Here is a 13111-nt window from a genome sequence, read left to right on the forward strand (position 1 = left end):
TAGATGTGAGAGAAAGAAAAAAGATATATATAAAAAAAATTAATTTAAAGTAAGTTAGAGATCGAACAGATTTCTCTGGTAATTTAATTTGAAAAGTGACGTTGAAAAAATTAGAAAATAATCTATTTAATCAAATGTGATTGAGATTCTTTTATAATTGCTTAATCTCAAACCGAATGAATGAACTTTATTCGAATTTTTTAAATTATTTTTATTTAATGCACACTACTCTATGATAAGTAAAAGAAAAAAAAATGTTTGAGATAAAAAGTGAAAATCCATCTTTATATGGGAGAAAAAAAAAAGTCTATACAAAACAAGGAGTAAGAGGGAAAAAAAAAAAGACAAAGTAAAAAGGGAAGTTTGAGACCACTCTTTGATGTTCTCAACAAGGAGAAAAGTGAAGGAACAATTGGAAATGGAGGATGGAATATTTCTTCTCTCTTAATAAAGTTGTTCTTTCTTGTCATGCAACCATCTCCACCTGCCAAAGAAAAAAAAAGACTTTACATATGAAAATCTTATCTAAATTAACTTAGCTTTGAAAATAGAGAATCTAATTCCTCTTTTAACTTTCTAATTACTTTGAATAATATTGAAGGGATAGAATTATCAAATAATTTCTTTTCTTCATTTTTAATCATTTTTTTATAATTTTTTAATAGGATAATGGTAAAGAGTATATTTTAGAGTTAATAATTAAGTGTATAATAACAGTTTTTAAGAATTACAAATATAGTCAAATCTATTAGTGGTAGGACTCTATTTTGGATCCGATTGTTATATTTGTAAATGTCCCTTTTTAATACCTAAAAGTGTTTTTATTAGTTTTTTCAACAAAAAAAATGTCATATTTTACAATATGTGTTAAAAATTTAAAATAGAAAAATGTCGTGCAAATAGTTTAGTTCATTTTTTTTTTAGGAATGTCCACCCTCCACTCATTAATTTTTGGATTTAAAAAGATGGTTAATGAAAATTATTTAGTTCGTTGGGGCGTTTGAGGCCAGGATTTGGTTATTATAATCCTAGATTGTTATAGTTGGGTTATAATAGTTTGTTTTTAAGGTGTAGATTATTTTAATTTGGGTTATAATAATATATGTTTGAGGTGAAAACTATTTTAGTTTGGAAAGGAAATAGTAAATACCAAAACTAAGAATAAAAAAATGATGAATGTAAAATAATAAAAACTAGTAAATAGTAAATAATATAGCAAATGGGGTTTTGAAATAATGTAGAGATTACAAAATAATATTTACGGTAGTAAGAGGTGATTATTATAGTTTAAAAATAGTTCTTCCCTAAAGGTCTCGTTAGAGATTAAATTTGAAATAAAGTGAAACAACATTTAAAAGAATGCTTCTTTTGCCTAAAAGCATCCCTACAAAAAAAAAAAATCAGATAGCATTTTCTTTATTGTCTACCTAAAAGAAGTCCTTTCATGTTAATTTAGTAATTTCAAATATTAAAATTTAGTTAGTGTAGTTCTAATAAATCTTTAAATTAATCCTTTGAGGCTTACTTTTTATCAAAATTAGTTGAATAAATATTTTTCAGGTAAGATAATACAATATATTTCAAAATTTTCAAAGAGAAAATTAACGAAGTGGTTTTTTTTGTAAAGTATAAATGATTTCTAGAATTTTAAAAATTTAGGAAATAAAATCTAGATATTTAAAAGTATATCGATTAAAATAAAATAAGTCTCAAAATAAGTGTACCAAAACGATAAATTTGTGAGAAAACAAAAATAATAACAACTAAAAAAACTTCATATACTTGCAAGGTTTTCTTTAGTATGATATAATTCAAATATATGCAAATGACCTAAACACAATTCAACTTCTCAAAGTAAAGCATTCTAACAAATTCACTTAAAAGATGTAGGTACGAATGAGTTAAGAAAATAACATACCAATAGTAGTCCCATCTTGGTCGAACTTTGGTCATTCGATTGTGACCGTAAGGGTAGTCAGTCTCAGCCCTCTTGGTGTTGCGGAAGGCACAACAACCTACACAATAAACACCAATGAGGAGGACAACAACGACGACGTTGAGAACAGAAAGCTTATGCCAGTCCCTTCGAACGTCCTCAAGGACACCGGCTTTGCAAGAGTCACACTCGTAGCATAGCAAGTTAGGAGCATTGTTCCACCGATAGCAATCTGGATCCTGAGCCACCATCGCCATCATGTCATAATTGCATGCCGTTGGCGGCTTGCAACAACCTGACTGGAAACATAAATTTCAAAAATAAAATAATTAAATTAATATACATCTCAATTTCTTAATAAATATAATAAAAATAAGTTTAGACGTCAATCAAATTTAATTAAAACACTTTAAAAATGTAAAACTAAACATTAAAATAGTATATATTGTTCTTAACTATTTTTTATATTTAAAAAGGTCCCTATATTTTAAAAAAAAATTGTTATTTTTATTAGTCTTTCTACATATATTCACATACTATATTTTCTTACATAAACACATCTAAAGGTATATAAACTAAAATGATATATTAACCATTATTTTAAAATTTACTTGTAGCACTCCCCATAGAGAGGACATCCTTTAATAAAAAAAAATGTATTAATTAGTTAGCTAAACAAATCATAAAATAGAAAGGCACAACTTTTAAAATAGGTGATAATTGTTTCAAAAGGTGTGCATGTTACACATATCACTTTATTTTTTAGTTATTTAGGTAGGTATAATAAAGTAAAAACTGATCCAATCTTTGGCCCAAGCATGTTCGAACCTGAAACCAAACTTTCACACTTACTTAGATTCCATTTGATAATTATTTGATTTTTTATTTTTGTTTTTAAAAATTAAACCTATATCATTCACATTTCTTACAATAATTTACATCTTTCTTAAGTACAATGATTGAATTTTTAGCCAAATTCAAAAAACAAAAACAACTTTGAAAGTTTCTCAAAATTTGGCTTGATTTTTTAAATCATTGATGAAATGTAGATAACAAAAGGAGAAATTTGAAAGTGAAAGTAGGGTTCATGAGTTTAATTTTCAAAAACAAAAATAAAATAGTTATTAAATAAGGCCTCAGTTATTTTAAAATATTTTTTAAAATATTAGTAGTATTTGATTTTTTTAAAAAAATAAACTAATTAAGAACACCTCTTAAATTTTCACTAATTAAAATTAGTTTGAGTATTATAAAATAAAAATTATAATAAATACTTTTTATATTTCAATAATAAGATTTAAAGTCCTTTAATAAGAAGAAATTATATCAATATAATTAGTTTTTTTAAAAAAAATAATTGTTGTAAAATAAAGAGAAACTTTCACCGATAGAAAAATGTCAAACTATTTTTAAAAATAACAAAAAAAATATTGATAGACATCGATAAACTTCTATCAACCTCTATCAAAGAAGATTAAAATTTTACTATCAACCTCTATTAAAGAAAATTAAAATTTTACTATAAAATTTATTTTTTTAAAAAAAAAAAAAGCTCAACAGAAAAATCATGAAGCATCACCTGAATTGGGGTCATATCTCTCTCAAGATAATCAAGAGGAGTCCAAGAAGCAAGTTTAGCACAAGTCTTAGATCCCAAAAGGCAACTCCTAATAGTTAGCCAATACCTTGGATCCTTTATTCTCTTCCTCAACCAAGGTGAATATTGTTCCAAATGGTACTCTCTATACACCCTCCCACCCGGTGCTTCGATGCCTCCGCCCGGGCCGGTCACGACAAACCCAAAAATTGTCAACCCCATAAGCGTAGCGATTAGAAACAACATGACCACTAAGTAAACCCATAGTGCCCAAGCAACGTTAAAACAAGCGCCAATGAAGCCAGCCAACGACACTACAAGCACCACAAACCCCACGACCAAGAGCGGCGTCTGTAGGAAGCTCTCGCACGTGGTGCTACTTCTCGCCATCCATAGCCCCCCACCAATGATGGGGATTGAGGCTATGAGTGTGAAGAGGTTTAAGAATCCGATCACCGTGTTGCTAAATCTATACATATCTTTGTTCGTAACTTTTCTCTTCCTCTTTTCTTCTCTTTAAAGGGATGAAAGAAGGGATCGGAGTGTTAGTTAGAGAGATAGAAATATTTGGTATAACAAAAAAATTTAACGATCCTAAATCGTTGGATGTACGAAAGAGAATAATTTTAAGAAGGTATTTTGAATGAGGGAGATGGATGAATGGCCCATGTTGGATACACTTTAGGGAGAGGTTTGATTTTGAAGGTTTTTTGGGTTTTGCTTTTGTGCAATTTGGTTGGTATATATTGTTTATATTTAAAGTGCTTTTGTTCTGAATCTGTGAGAAGTACTTTATATCTTTGCATGTGATAAAAGAATGAACTCTACTTCTTACACATTAAGGAAGCCCTTTCTTTGGATGTTTCAAAGTGAACAATATTTGATGTTTCAAAAATAATAATAATAATATTCAAACGAAATTTTCTTCAGAATTTTCTTATATTTTTGTACGACTATGATAAATGTAGATAGAACGAATAAGGTATTACATAGCATTATATATAAAAATTTTCTAATATTTGTCTTCACATCGATCAATTAAGAGGTTTCTTATAACTAGATAAAGGAAATGAAATATGGTTGACTCATGTAGTCACAACAATATACACTCGATTTATTTTGGTCTAGTTTTTATATTTTTTTTAATTATTTTTTAGAATTGTAATAAATGTTAATATTGGAGATTGGAATAGATGAAAATAATTTCTTTTGGTCTAAAAGAATAGGTTCTGGGAATAATCATCCAAAGAATATAGCTCTCCTAGCTTTTATGAGAAGTTTTATTCAAGAAATAGCCATAAAGAATGTGAAAAGGATTCTCCTTTGAACAAAAATACAAAAAGTGGGCATAAGATGTGATTTTTAGGCATGGGCTAAAATTAATTTTTGAAAATCAATGGGTCAAATTTAGACTTTTGAGAAGGGAAAGAAATATTTCTAATTTCCACACAAGAATGAATCATCAAATTTCTTACATTTTAGATCATGTATTCAACAACCGATTTTATTCAACAGAAAAAATAGTTTAAAATACTATTTTGGTTCAATTTTGTTTCATTTAATCTTTCTACTTTTAACAAAACTTAAATTTAGTCCTTTAAAATTAATTTTTATTAAAATTGATTAAATAATAATAATAATAATTTTCGTGTATGAAATGACACAATGTAAATATATTTTTCCAAATTATAAAAGAGATATTCGTAAAGTCTATTTTTGTTGAGAAACATCTCCAAGAAACTAGACTAATTTCAAAAAAAAAAATAAAGTCTATAAACTAAAATGAACAGTTGAAAGTATATGGATCAAAATGGAATAGAACTTAAGGTACATGAACTAAAATGGTATTTCAACCCACTTTTAGTTGACTTGTCATCTTATCTACAATGGTTATGCTTTTAAATTTTTTAAAAGTATTTTATGTTAATATATTTTTGTTTAAATATATTGTATGAAGTTTATTTGTTTACTATATTTGACTAAAAAAATATAGGAAAAAAGTTGTATGCTCTCTTGGATGCATCTATCTTGGTACATTCCAAATATGGTCCAATAAAATATTGTCACGTGGTATTTTTATTTTTTTTAAAATAATATTTTTTTTAATTTCTTTTTTATGTAATAAAGATATGAGGAACGAGTTAGGTATTGCCTAGGTTGTATTTAATAATTGTTATATATATATATTAGGTTGTGTTAAAAAATACAAAATGCTTTTTGAAAATTTTTGTCCAATTTTCTTTGCTTTTTTGAGCCATTGGGCGCCGTTTGGTTTCTTCAAGAAGCGTAATCCCAAATCAGAATTAGTTTATTCGTGAGTGGAATAGAATATTAATTATATATATGATATTTGCCTTTTTTATCTTTTCTCTACCACTGGTTTAGTGGCTTTGTGTGATTTCACTTTGCCACTCCACTATCCATTGGTTTAAATTCTTTGATAATACCAATAATTTGGTATTGTAATGATGGCTTATTTTGGATTCTTCCATCCATTCAAATTCCATTCTTTATTATCTTATGATTTGTGGACACATTTTGCTAAGATTGATTGTCTACCATAATTTCATAAGAGATTTCACTAGCATTATTTAAGATTATCACTTTCTAATCCAACATAAAAAAATATGTGGAAATAAATTACACTTTTGATTCTTAAGATTTAGATAATATGTCAATTTTATCTTTAGATTTCAAAACCATCCACGTAATTTCGCTTTCGCTTCTTTTCTTCTTCTTTGATGTAGGATTGCGTGGGATCATCTTGGAACGCCAATTTTGGAAGGCTGTAAACATGTCAGTAGTAATTGAAGGTTCAAGGTGTTAGAAGCAAAGACTGGTGAATTGCTTGAGCGAAATTGCAAGGCAGTGGCATGGGCAAAATCCTCCGATGGTTATTGAATATGATCCTTTAGAGGTCCATATTGTTGAAAACTTGGTAGAAGCTGATCTTCTAAATGTCGATAATTTTTGTAAGGTTTCGAGAGAGTTGAACAAAAATACTCATAGCATTGTCTTTTCGTCGTTGCTCATAGCATCTTTGGTTTCATCTCCGGGGTCTTCTTTGTTTTGGAAAAAGGTCAAGATGGATTGTGGCTTGTTTGTGGTGCTTGTTTCGGTTGATGAGTTTCTGTTTCAAAAAATAGTAATAATAATTTTAAAAATCCTTTGAGGTCTGTTTATTATGTCATAATGTCACTTGGCCAACCCAAGGTAGCTTTAGCTTAGTTATAGAGTTTAAATCATATTTTAATACCTCAATTTTCATGTTTATTTATAAATATTTCGTCTCTGAGAATGGGTCCAAGACTTTTCTTCCAGCTTTTGCTCTGCAGCTGTTATATATTAATGGGATAATTATTTTGGGTAGTGGAATTGTAAAATGGGAGGTTCTTTTCCCTTAAACCCAACAACAGCCTGTTTAGAAATTTCCCACAACTTTGCAAAGTGCAGGCAGTAATTTTGAGTTGGCCAAACCCCTTCAACAACAACCCAAAAGATTAGAGCCTGTAAAATGAATCAAAAGAAATCATTTCCTTTCATCTTTTTCTCTCCTATGGAAGCAGCTCAACAAAATATATCCATCATTTTCAAAGTGTTTAATATGACAGATCAACATTTTGTAGACATTTAATCAATCCTATGAAGGAATCAAGATTATGGCAAAAGCTCTGAAAGGGAGACTTTGTTATTCCACAAACAAATTAAATGATGTTACCTTATTTGATACAATTGTCTGCCGAACAGCAATACATTTGTTGAAACTTCTACTTAAGACATCGAAATATAAAGAATGGAGAGCTAATAAGATAAGAATGGTGATGTTCAAAGCAAGAATAACGGCACTCGAGATGAATGCTTCTCACAATCCGGTCTTGTCCCGAGATTTTCTGTACATAAACTGTTCTATTCTTCTTTTGCTGTAAATATGATTGTGATAGTCTTCAACGTGGGAGGGGCTTATTCTCCAAGAATGATCGGAAAAGAATGAATGCTTCACGAGGACGGTGGAGCGGAACCTCATGACCAGCTCCGGCCACGGTAACGAATGTCAACCCTTTGTAGATTTGGCTCCACCCACCTACCTATATCCCCATAAAATTAGCTTGTAAGACTTAAGCAGAACTATTCATTATAGCAACAATTCAGAGCAAAGAGTCTTCCCACCAAGAGACAGGAACTAAGTAAAATACACAAAGAATAAAGTAAGATGATAATAATTGTTGTTGGTGTCATGATTGGGTTAGGTTGCAAATCCTAGAATAATATCTTCTTTTGACTAAAGGTAGAGGAAAAGAAAGATTAAAAAATGGAAGAGGAGAGGTGGCATTAATTATTAAGACCTTATTTGATAAATATTTGGTTTTTGAAAATTGTACTTGTTTTCTCACAAATTCTTTACCGTGATTTTTATCTTTCCTAACTAAACATTTGAATTATTAGTCAAATTCCAAAAACAAGAAGTTTTACAAATCACTTTTTTTAGTTTTCAAAACTTGACTTTGGATTTTGCGAACTTTTAAAAGGTAGATAATAAAACAAAAAATAATTATAAAAAATTCAAAAAGAAAATGGTTATCAAACAGGATCTAAGTAATTAATAAACGAAATAAGGCATACTGCAGTCTACAATAAAGCTAAGTTTTAGTTAAATATCTTCATAATGACAAGCAATGAAGTTTAGTCTATAAATCAAGTTGCTTCATGTTCTAAGAACTTACCTTTCCATGGTCATACCAAGGGTACCAGTTGCTTATAGTAGGGAGTTTTAAAGCATCGATAGAATATCGCGTTGCTGTCACGGGAACCACTGAATCGGTGTCTCCGCTGAAGAGGGAAAATCCATGAGAATCAGCAGGATGGAAGAATAAGAACAGAAGTCCTGACAATTATGTTTTGAATAGAATAATGAAAATAAAGGTTTTAACAAATTGCAGTTAATGATACTGCTCTTTTATAAAGTTTCAACTCAATGAAAATGAACCATCAGAGAAGAACTTCTAGTTTTATTCTTCTATTTCAATATTTTAATTTCAATGCATCTTTTAAACAAATATGGATAAATGAACCAGGCAGGGCCTTAGCTGCTGCCTACTTCAGATGCTTCACATCAAACAGGAAGTTATAGAACTCTCTTGGGTATTTAAATAATGAAAAATTATTTTACTTTAAGAACCTGTCACTTGTACAAAATTGAAACCTATTTTGTTGCCCCATCAAAAAAGTATTTCAATAATGTATTTCTTTTGTAGAAGGTTCGCGTTTTTCCCTTAATGTAGAAAACAAACTTCAAGACGTTGGATTCTTTTGGTAATAGGGCACACTGCACCATATACTACTACTTGGTGGTGTACTAGCCACAAGAATTCTTCTATACCTACAACCTTTCTATATGATTATTAACAATTGGAAGACTCTTTTTTCCTAATAGTTTTGAGTAAAAGTTTCGTCTACACGGCCCTACCAAAAAAAGAAGTTATGCTCATTTTCATAGCCTCCAAGCGAATAATATAAAGAGTGGATGAATAATGAGCAAAACAAGACTTGAAGAATCAACAGTAAGCTTCAAAATGTATAGAATTAGAATCCTTTCCGAATTTTAGCAAAGCCCAGCACTAGCGAGTATGTATAAAGGAATTCACAAACGTATGGCAATATAGATGATAAAGCTAGTGAGGTATGCAAAAACTAGATCGCAAATGATATGATAACATCCACAAATATCGTATTTACATGTCATTACTTTGATATCATAGCCTAAAATGTTGAAAAGAAAGCTTGCAAATATTAACATGATGCGCAACAATTTACAGCTTAAATGTAGTATGGCCACAGGCCCATAACCCGCCAAATGAAAAGGCAAGCATATCATTTGAATTCTAACATATAAAAATTGTCAAATTGAGGGATAATAATGGTATGTTGAGGCATGCAGTATGAAGCAGCCAACTTCCCATCATTCCAACTGCTCAAACCAAAAATTCTCTCTGATTCACTACTTATAATGAAGCAGAGCTTCATGCTGCCTAAGGAAAAAAGGGGTTGCCTTTTCAACATGGGGAAAGTAAATAAAAATACACAGCACTGAGTCAATAGGATTTTCAGAGACCTCTTATTTAGTACATCAAATCGGGCTCCATTGGAGCGATATCCAACTATATAAGGTAGAAGGAATAAAGAAATGTACTACCTGAATACCCAAATTCTGATACCAGCACCAATCAGTTCTTGATATATTGGAAGCATAGAGAGCGGAGAATCAGCCCAGTAGCTTCCCACAAGATCACTATAAACACAAGATTCGGAATGTTGAGCAAGCGCCCAAATAAAAAAGTGACCTTAAATATGCCATAAAAAACTAACCTGCATGTACTCCACGGGTAGGATACCCCAGTAACATTAGCATGGAATGCCTTCTGAACATCTGGGTGATTGAAGTACGCTACAGAATACCTCTCAGTGCAGGGATCATAGGCTCTGGACATCCATGGCTGAATTAAATGCAAAAGATCAATATCACAAAACTCTCTCGACGGTTTAAAAGGCCAAATCAGATCTAGATTTTTGCAAAATTTGACAGAATGCACATGCTTGAAATTCTCATAAGCAGTGTACTTTAGTTAGTAATGAGATGGTGATCAATAAAATATGAGAGGACCCCTTCCTTTACATAATACGGTTATGGGGTATGCTATCTTAACTCAACCCCTTACTTCTTTTACTAGTTTTTGATACAGATTGATCACCATCTTCAAGCCATAGATGAAAATCATCTGGTAGTGTTAACAATTTCTTTGACAGAAATGAGAAATACATGATGTTTATATAGAAGATCGAATGTACTTACATAATGGCCCCTTAGGTTATGCCTCAAAGATGCAGTACCATTGCATGGACGAGTGTAAATGCTATATGGATCAATATTTCCTTGTTCAAACTCTGCAACTATAAGAGCTTTCTTGCATTCTGTTGACGGGTGCTGAGAGGATCCAAAATCACAAGCACGTCGCAGCAGTCGATAGGTAGAATCAGATATCAGACCGTGAGTCCACCAGTACTCAAATGTGCCAACATAATCATGGTAGTCATCAGTAACAGCATTACCCACCTAAAAAGGAGAATCGAGACAGGAAGATTTATAAAGCCATTGAGCAATAGTTTATTTAAAGTAAACATCTCTCAGTTCAATACTATCAGGGATCAACCACAATGTTGTAAACTCTGATTCATTACCATAAATCCCTTGAAATTTATGACTGGATTCTGAATTCCTTTATTTCTTTCATAAATTAACTGTGATAGCTGAGGAACATAGTGACCTGAAACAGAATATAGAGTTACACCATTATATCAAGTTTTAAATAGACATTAGTTCTTGCAAGTAGACAACACAGAGAAACTCCAAACCTGCATAACTCTCTCCAGCAATGTAGAAATCTCTGTGCTTGTACTGAGGAAACCTTTCAAACCAATTCACTAAAAATCTATATGCATCTTCAGCTGAAAGTGTATAACAACACATCCGAATCGTCACAACATTTCATTGTTTATAGTTTAATATTATTTGTTTCTTAATCTGTAATTCAACCAGACCATGTTAATCCATAATATCAGTAGAACCGTCATATTATGACCTTGACAATGAATACCTGTTTTCTGGTCTCCTGCAGTGTACAAATCCGAGGTAGTATTGGAGTAAGAAAAGCCAACACCAGCTGGGGATTCGAGGAACAGCAAATTTGCCACTGCAATGGATAAGGAGAGATAACATTAGTTGTCTGCATACAAATAGATTACGAAAGCTAAACAACCAAACAGACATACACTTGTTCCAAGAATATGGATTCAAGTAAAGGTTCCTCCCATCAGGCTTAATGTGGAAAGGTCCAATTTCTTCGGCTGCTCCATAGGCAACAGAGGAGCAACCAGGGCCACCATTCAACCACAATACAAGAGGTCTTGACTTAGGTACACGGCTAGTCGGTGTCTCGGTCAGCCAATAAAACAATGCCCTCCCAGCTTGCTTATCTACAGTAACATAGCCAGAATATTGGGCAAAATCCACATTCTTGGGCTGTCCTGGCAATTGGGTGATCCTATCTCTCTCTTGCTCGGCATTATAAGATCCATGGGAGATTCCCACGAAAGAGATAAGGAAAAATAGATAGAATAACGAATAACTCATTGTCACAAGTGAAAGAAATGCAAGTTTTTTGGCTTGAGGAATTGGGATCTTGAGATTGATAATGAAAAAAACAACTCAAAAACTCAGATCCCAGAATAGCTTATGCCTCTGGGTTGTCAAAGAATTGATCCTAGAGAATAGGGAAGACACAAATAGAGACAGTCCAGTGACAATTGTTGAAATTCGTGCAGATATTTCATTAAATCATTGTCAGCATTGGTCTGAAAGTCATTTGGTGTACGTAAGGTTATGAGCAGTGTAAAACGAGCAAGGCAACTTGATAGAGCAGAGATAAGCACATGGGGTTGGCTTAAACTAAAAACTTTGAAGTTTCTACACCGATGAAATTTACTACCATATTCAATTCCAACAAATACCCAGAAAAGAAAAAGAACTCTTCAACCTTTTTTTCAAATGAGTGATGAATCTGTTAAATCATTACTTTCGAAAGATGCAACCGGTGAGATCTCCAAGTACATGGGACAATAGTAAATGTTCTATTACTATTGAGAAGTATATATGAAAAGGAATGGGAAAAATGTAAAAATTAAAGGGGAAAAAAACAAGAGTACTCTTAACAGATGCTTCCTGCCAGTGAATCCTGTAATGTACTGGCTCTGCTGCAGCAATGGTGGGTAGGTGGTCCATTTAAAGTGGCTCCAAAGAAGAAGGACTCGAGGAGACGGGGGAATTTTTACTGAGAAATCAACTATCTCCCATTTACTTCTTCCCTTTCTTTGCCTTTTCAACCCATTAAGTTAAAAAAATAACTTCATTCAATAACTATTCAGGGCCATAATCCTCGCCCAAAAGAGCAGTGGATAACCAATCTGGAATAATAAGAGAATTCCAACCAAGCCATAAGAAGAAACTTACAAAACCACCCCCAATTACCACAAAACACAGCACGAGCCAATTGGTGGGCTAACCCATTCGCAGTTCGCGAACACCAAACGAAAGACAGTTGAGCTGGCACGACCAAGGCCTCAACCTCCTCAATAAACCCTACAACTCCAACAAATACTAATTCTTGTGGATAATGACACTAATAACATCTAAACAATCAAATTCCACTGTAATTGAAGGATGAGTCCCGAGGTCAAAACTCTCCATGTAAGTCTTTCAAATGTCAAATAAATCATAATATCAAAATCAAAACGATATTTTAATCCAAAGAAATCAATTTTAGTTTAATTTAAATTTTATTATATGAGTTTCGATGAATTTTAATTTATGTTGTATGGTTACAAATACTTGAATTTTGTTTTAATATGATCTATGTAATTATTTATTTTTTCAAAAAAAAACTTTTTTTTTTTGGTTCCTAACAAAATTAGTTAGTTTTTTATGGTTTTAACCTCACGCCATCTCCTTCTTCTCCTTGTTGCCCTTT

General features: G+C 31.7%; 2 protein-coding genes across 2 annotated transcripts; both read right to left on the minus strand.

The window, feature by feature from the left end:
* Window positions 1-240: 240 nt before the first annotated feature.
* LOC120081157 (tetraspanin-6) lies at window positions 241-4276 on the minus strand. The gene is made up of 3 exons (XM_039035839.1): window positions 3516-4276; window positions 1919-2235; window positions 241-484 (listed from the first exon to the last, which is right to left on the minus strand). The coding sequence occupies exons 1-3, from the start codon at window positions 4008-4010 to the stop codon at window positions 445-447; spliced, it is 852 nt and encodes a 283-aa protein (XP_038891767.1). The 5' UTR covers window positions 4011-4276; the 3' UTR covers window positions 241-444.
* A 2914-nt stretch (window positions 4277-7190) lies between these two features.
* LOC120082144 (serine carboxypeptidase-like 27) lies at window positions 7191-12723 on the minus strand. Its single transcript, XM_039037387.1, has 9 exons — window positions 11358-12723; window positions 11183-11278; window positions 10941-11033; window positions 10767-10852; window positions 10381-10641; window positions 9897-10024; window positions 9724-9819; window positions 8255-8360; window positions 7191-7618 (listed from the first exon to the last, which is right to left on the minus strand). Exons 1-9 carry the CDS (start codon window positions 11716-11718, stop codon window positions 7478-7480), a joined length of 1368 nt encoding a protein of 455 aa, XP_038893315.1. The 5' UTR covers window positions 11719-12723; the 3' UTR covers window positions 7191-7477.
* Between the last annotated feature and the right edge of the window lie 388 nt (window positions 12724-13111).

This window comes from Benincasa hispida, chromosome 7 (assembly GCF_009727055.1).
Source record: "Benincasa hispida cultivar B227 chromosome 7, ASM972705v1, whole genome shotgun sequence".
NCBI lineage: Eukaryota > Viridiplantae > Streptophyta > Magnoliopsida > Cucurbitales > Cucurbitaceae > Benincasa > Benincasa hispida.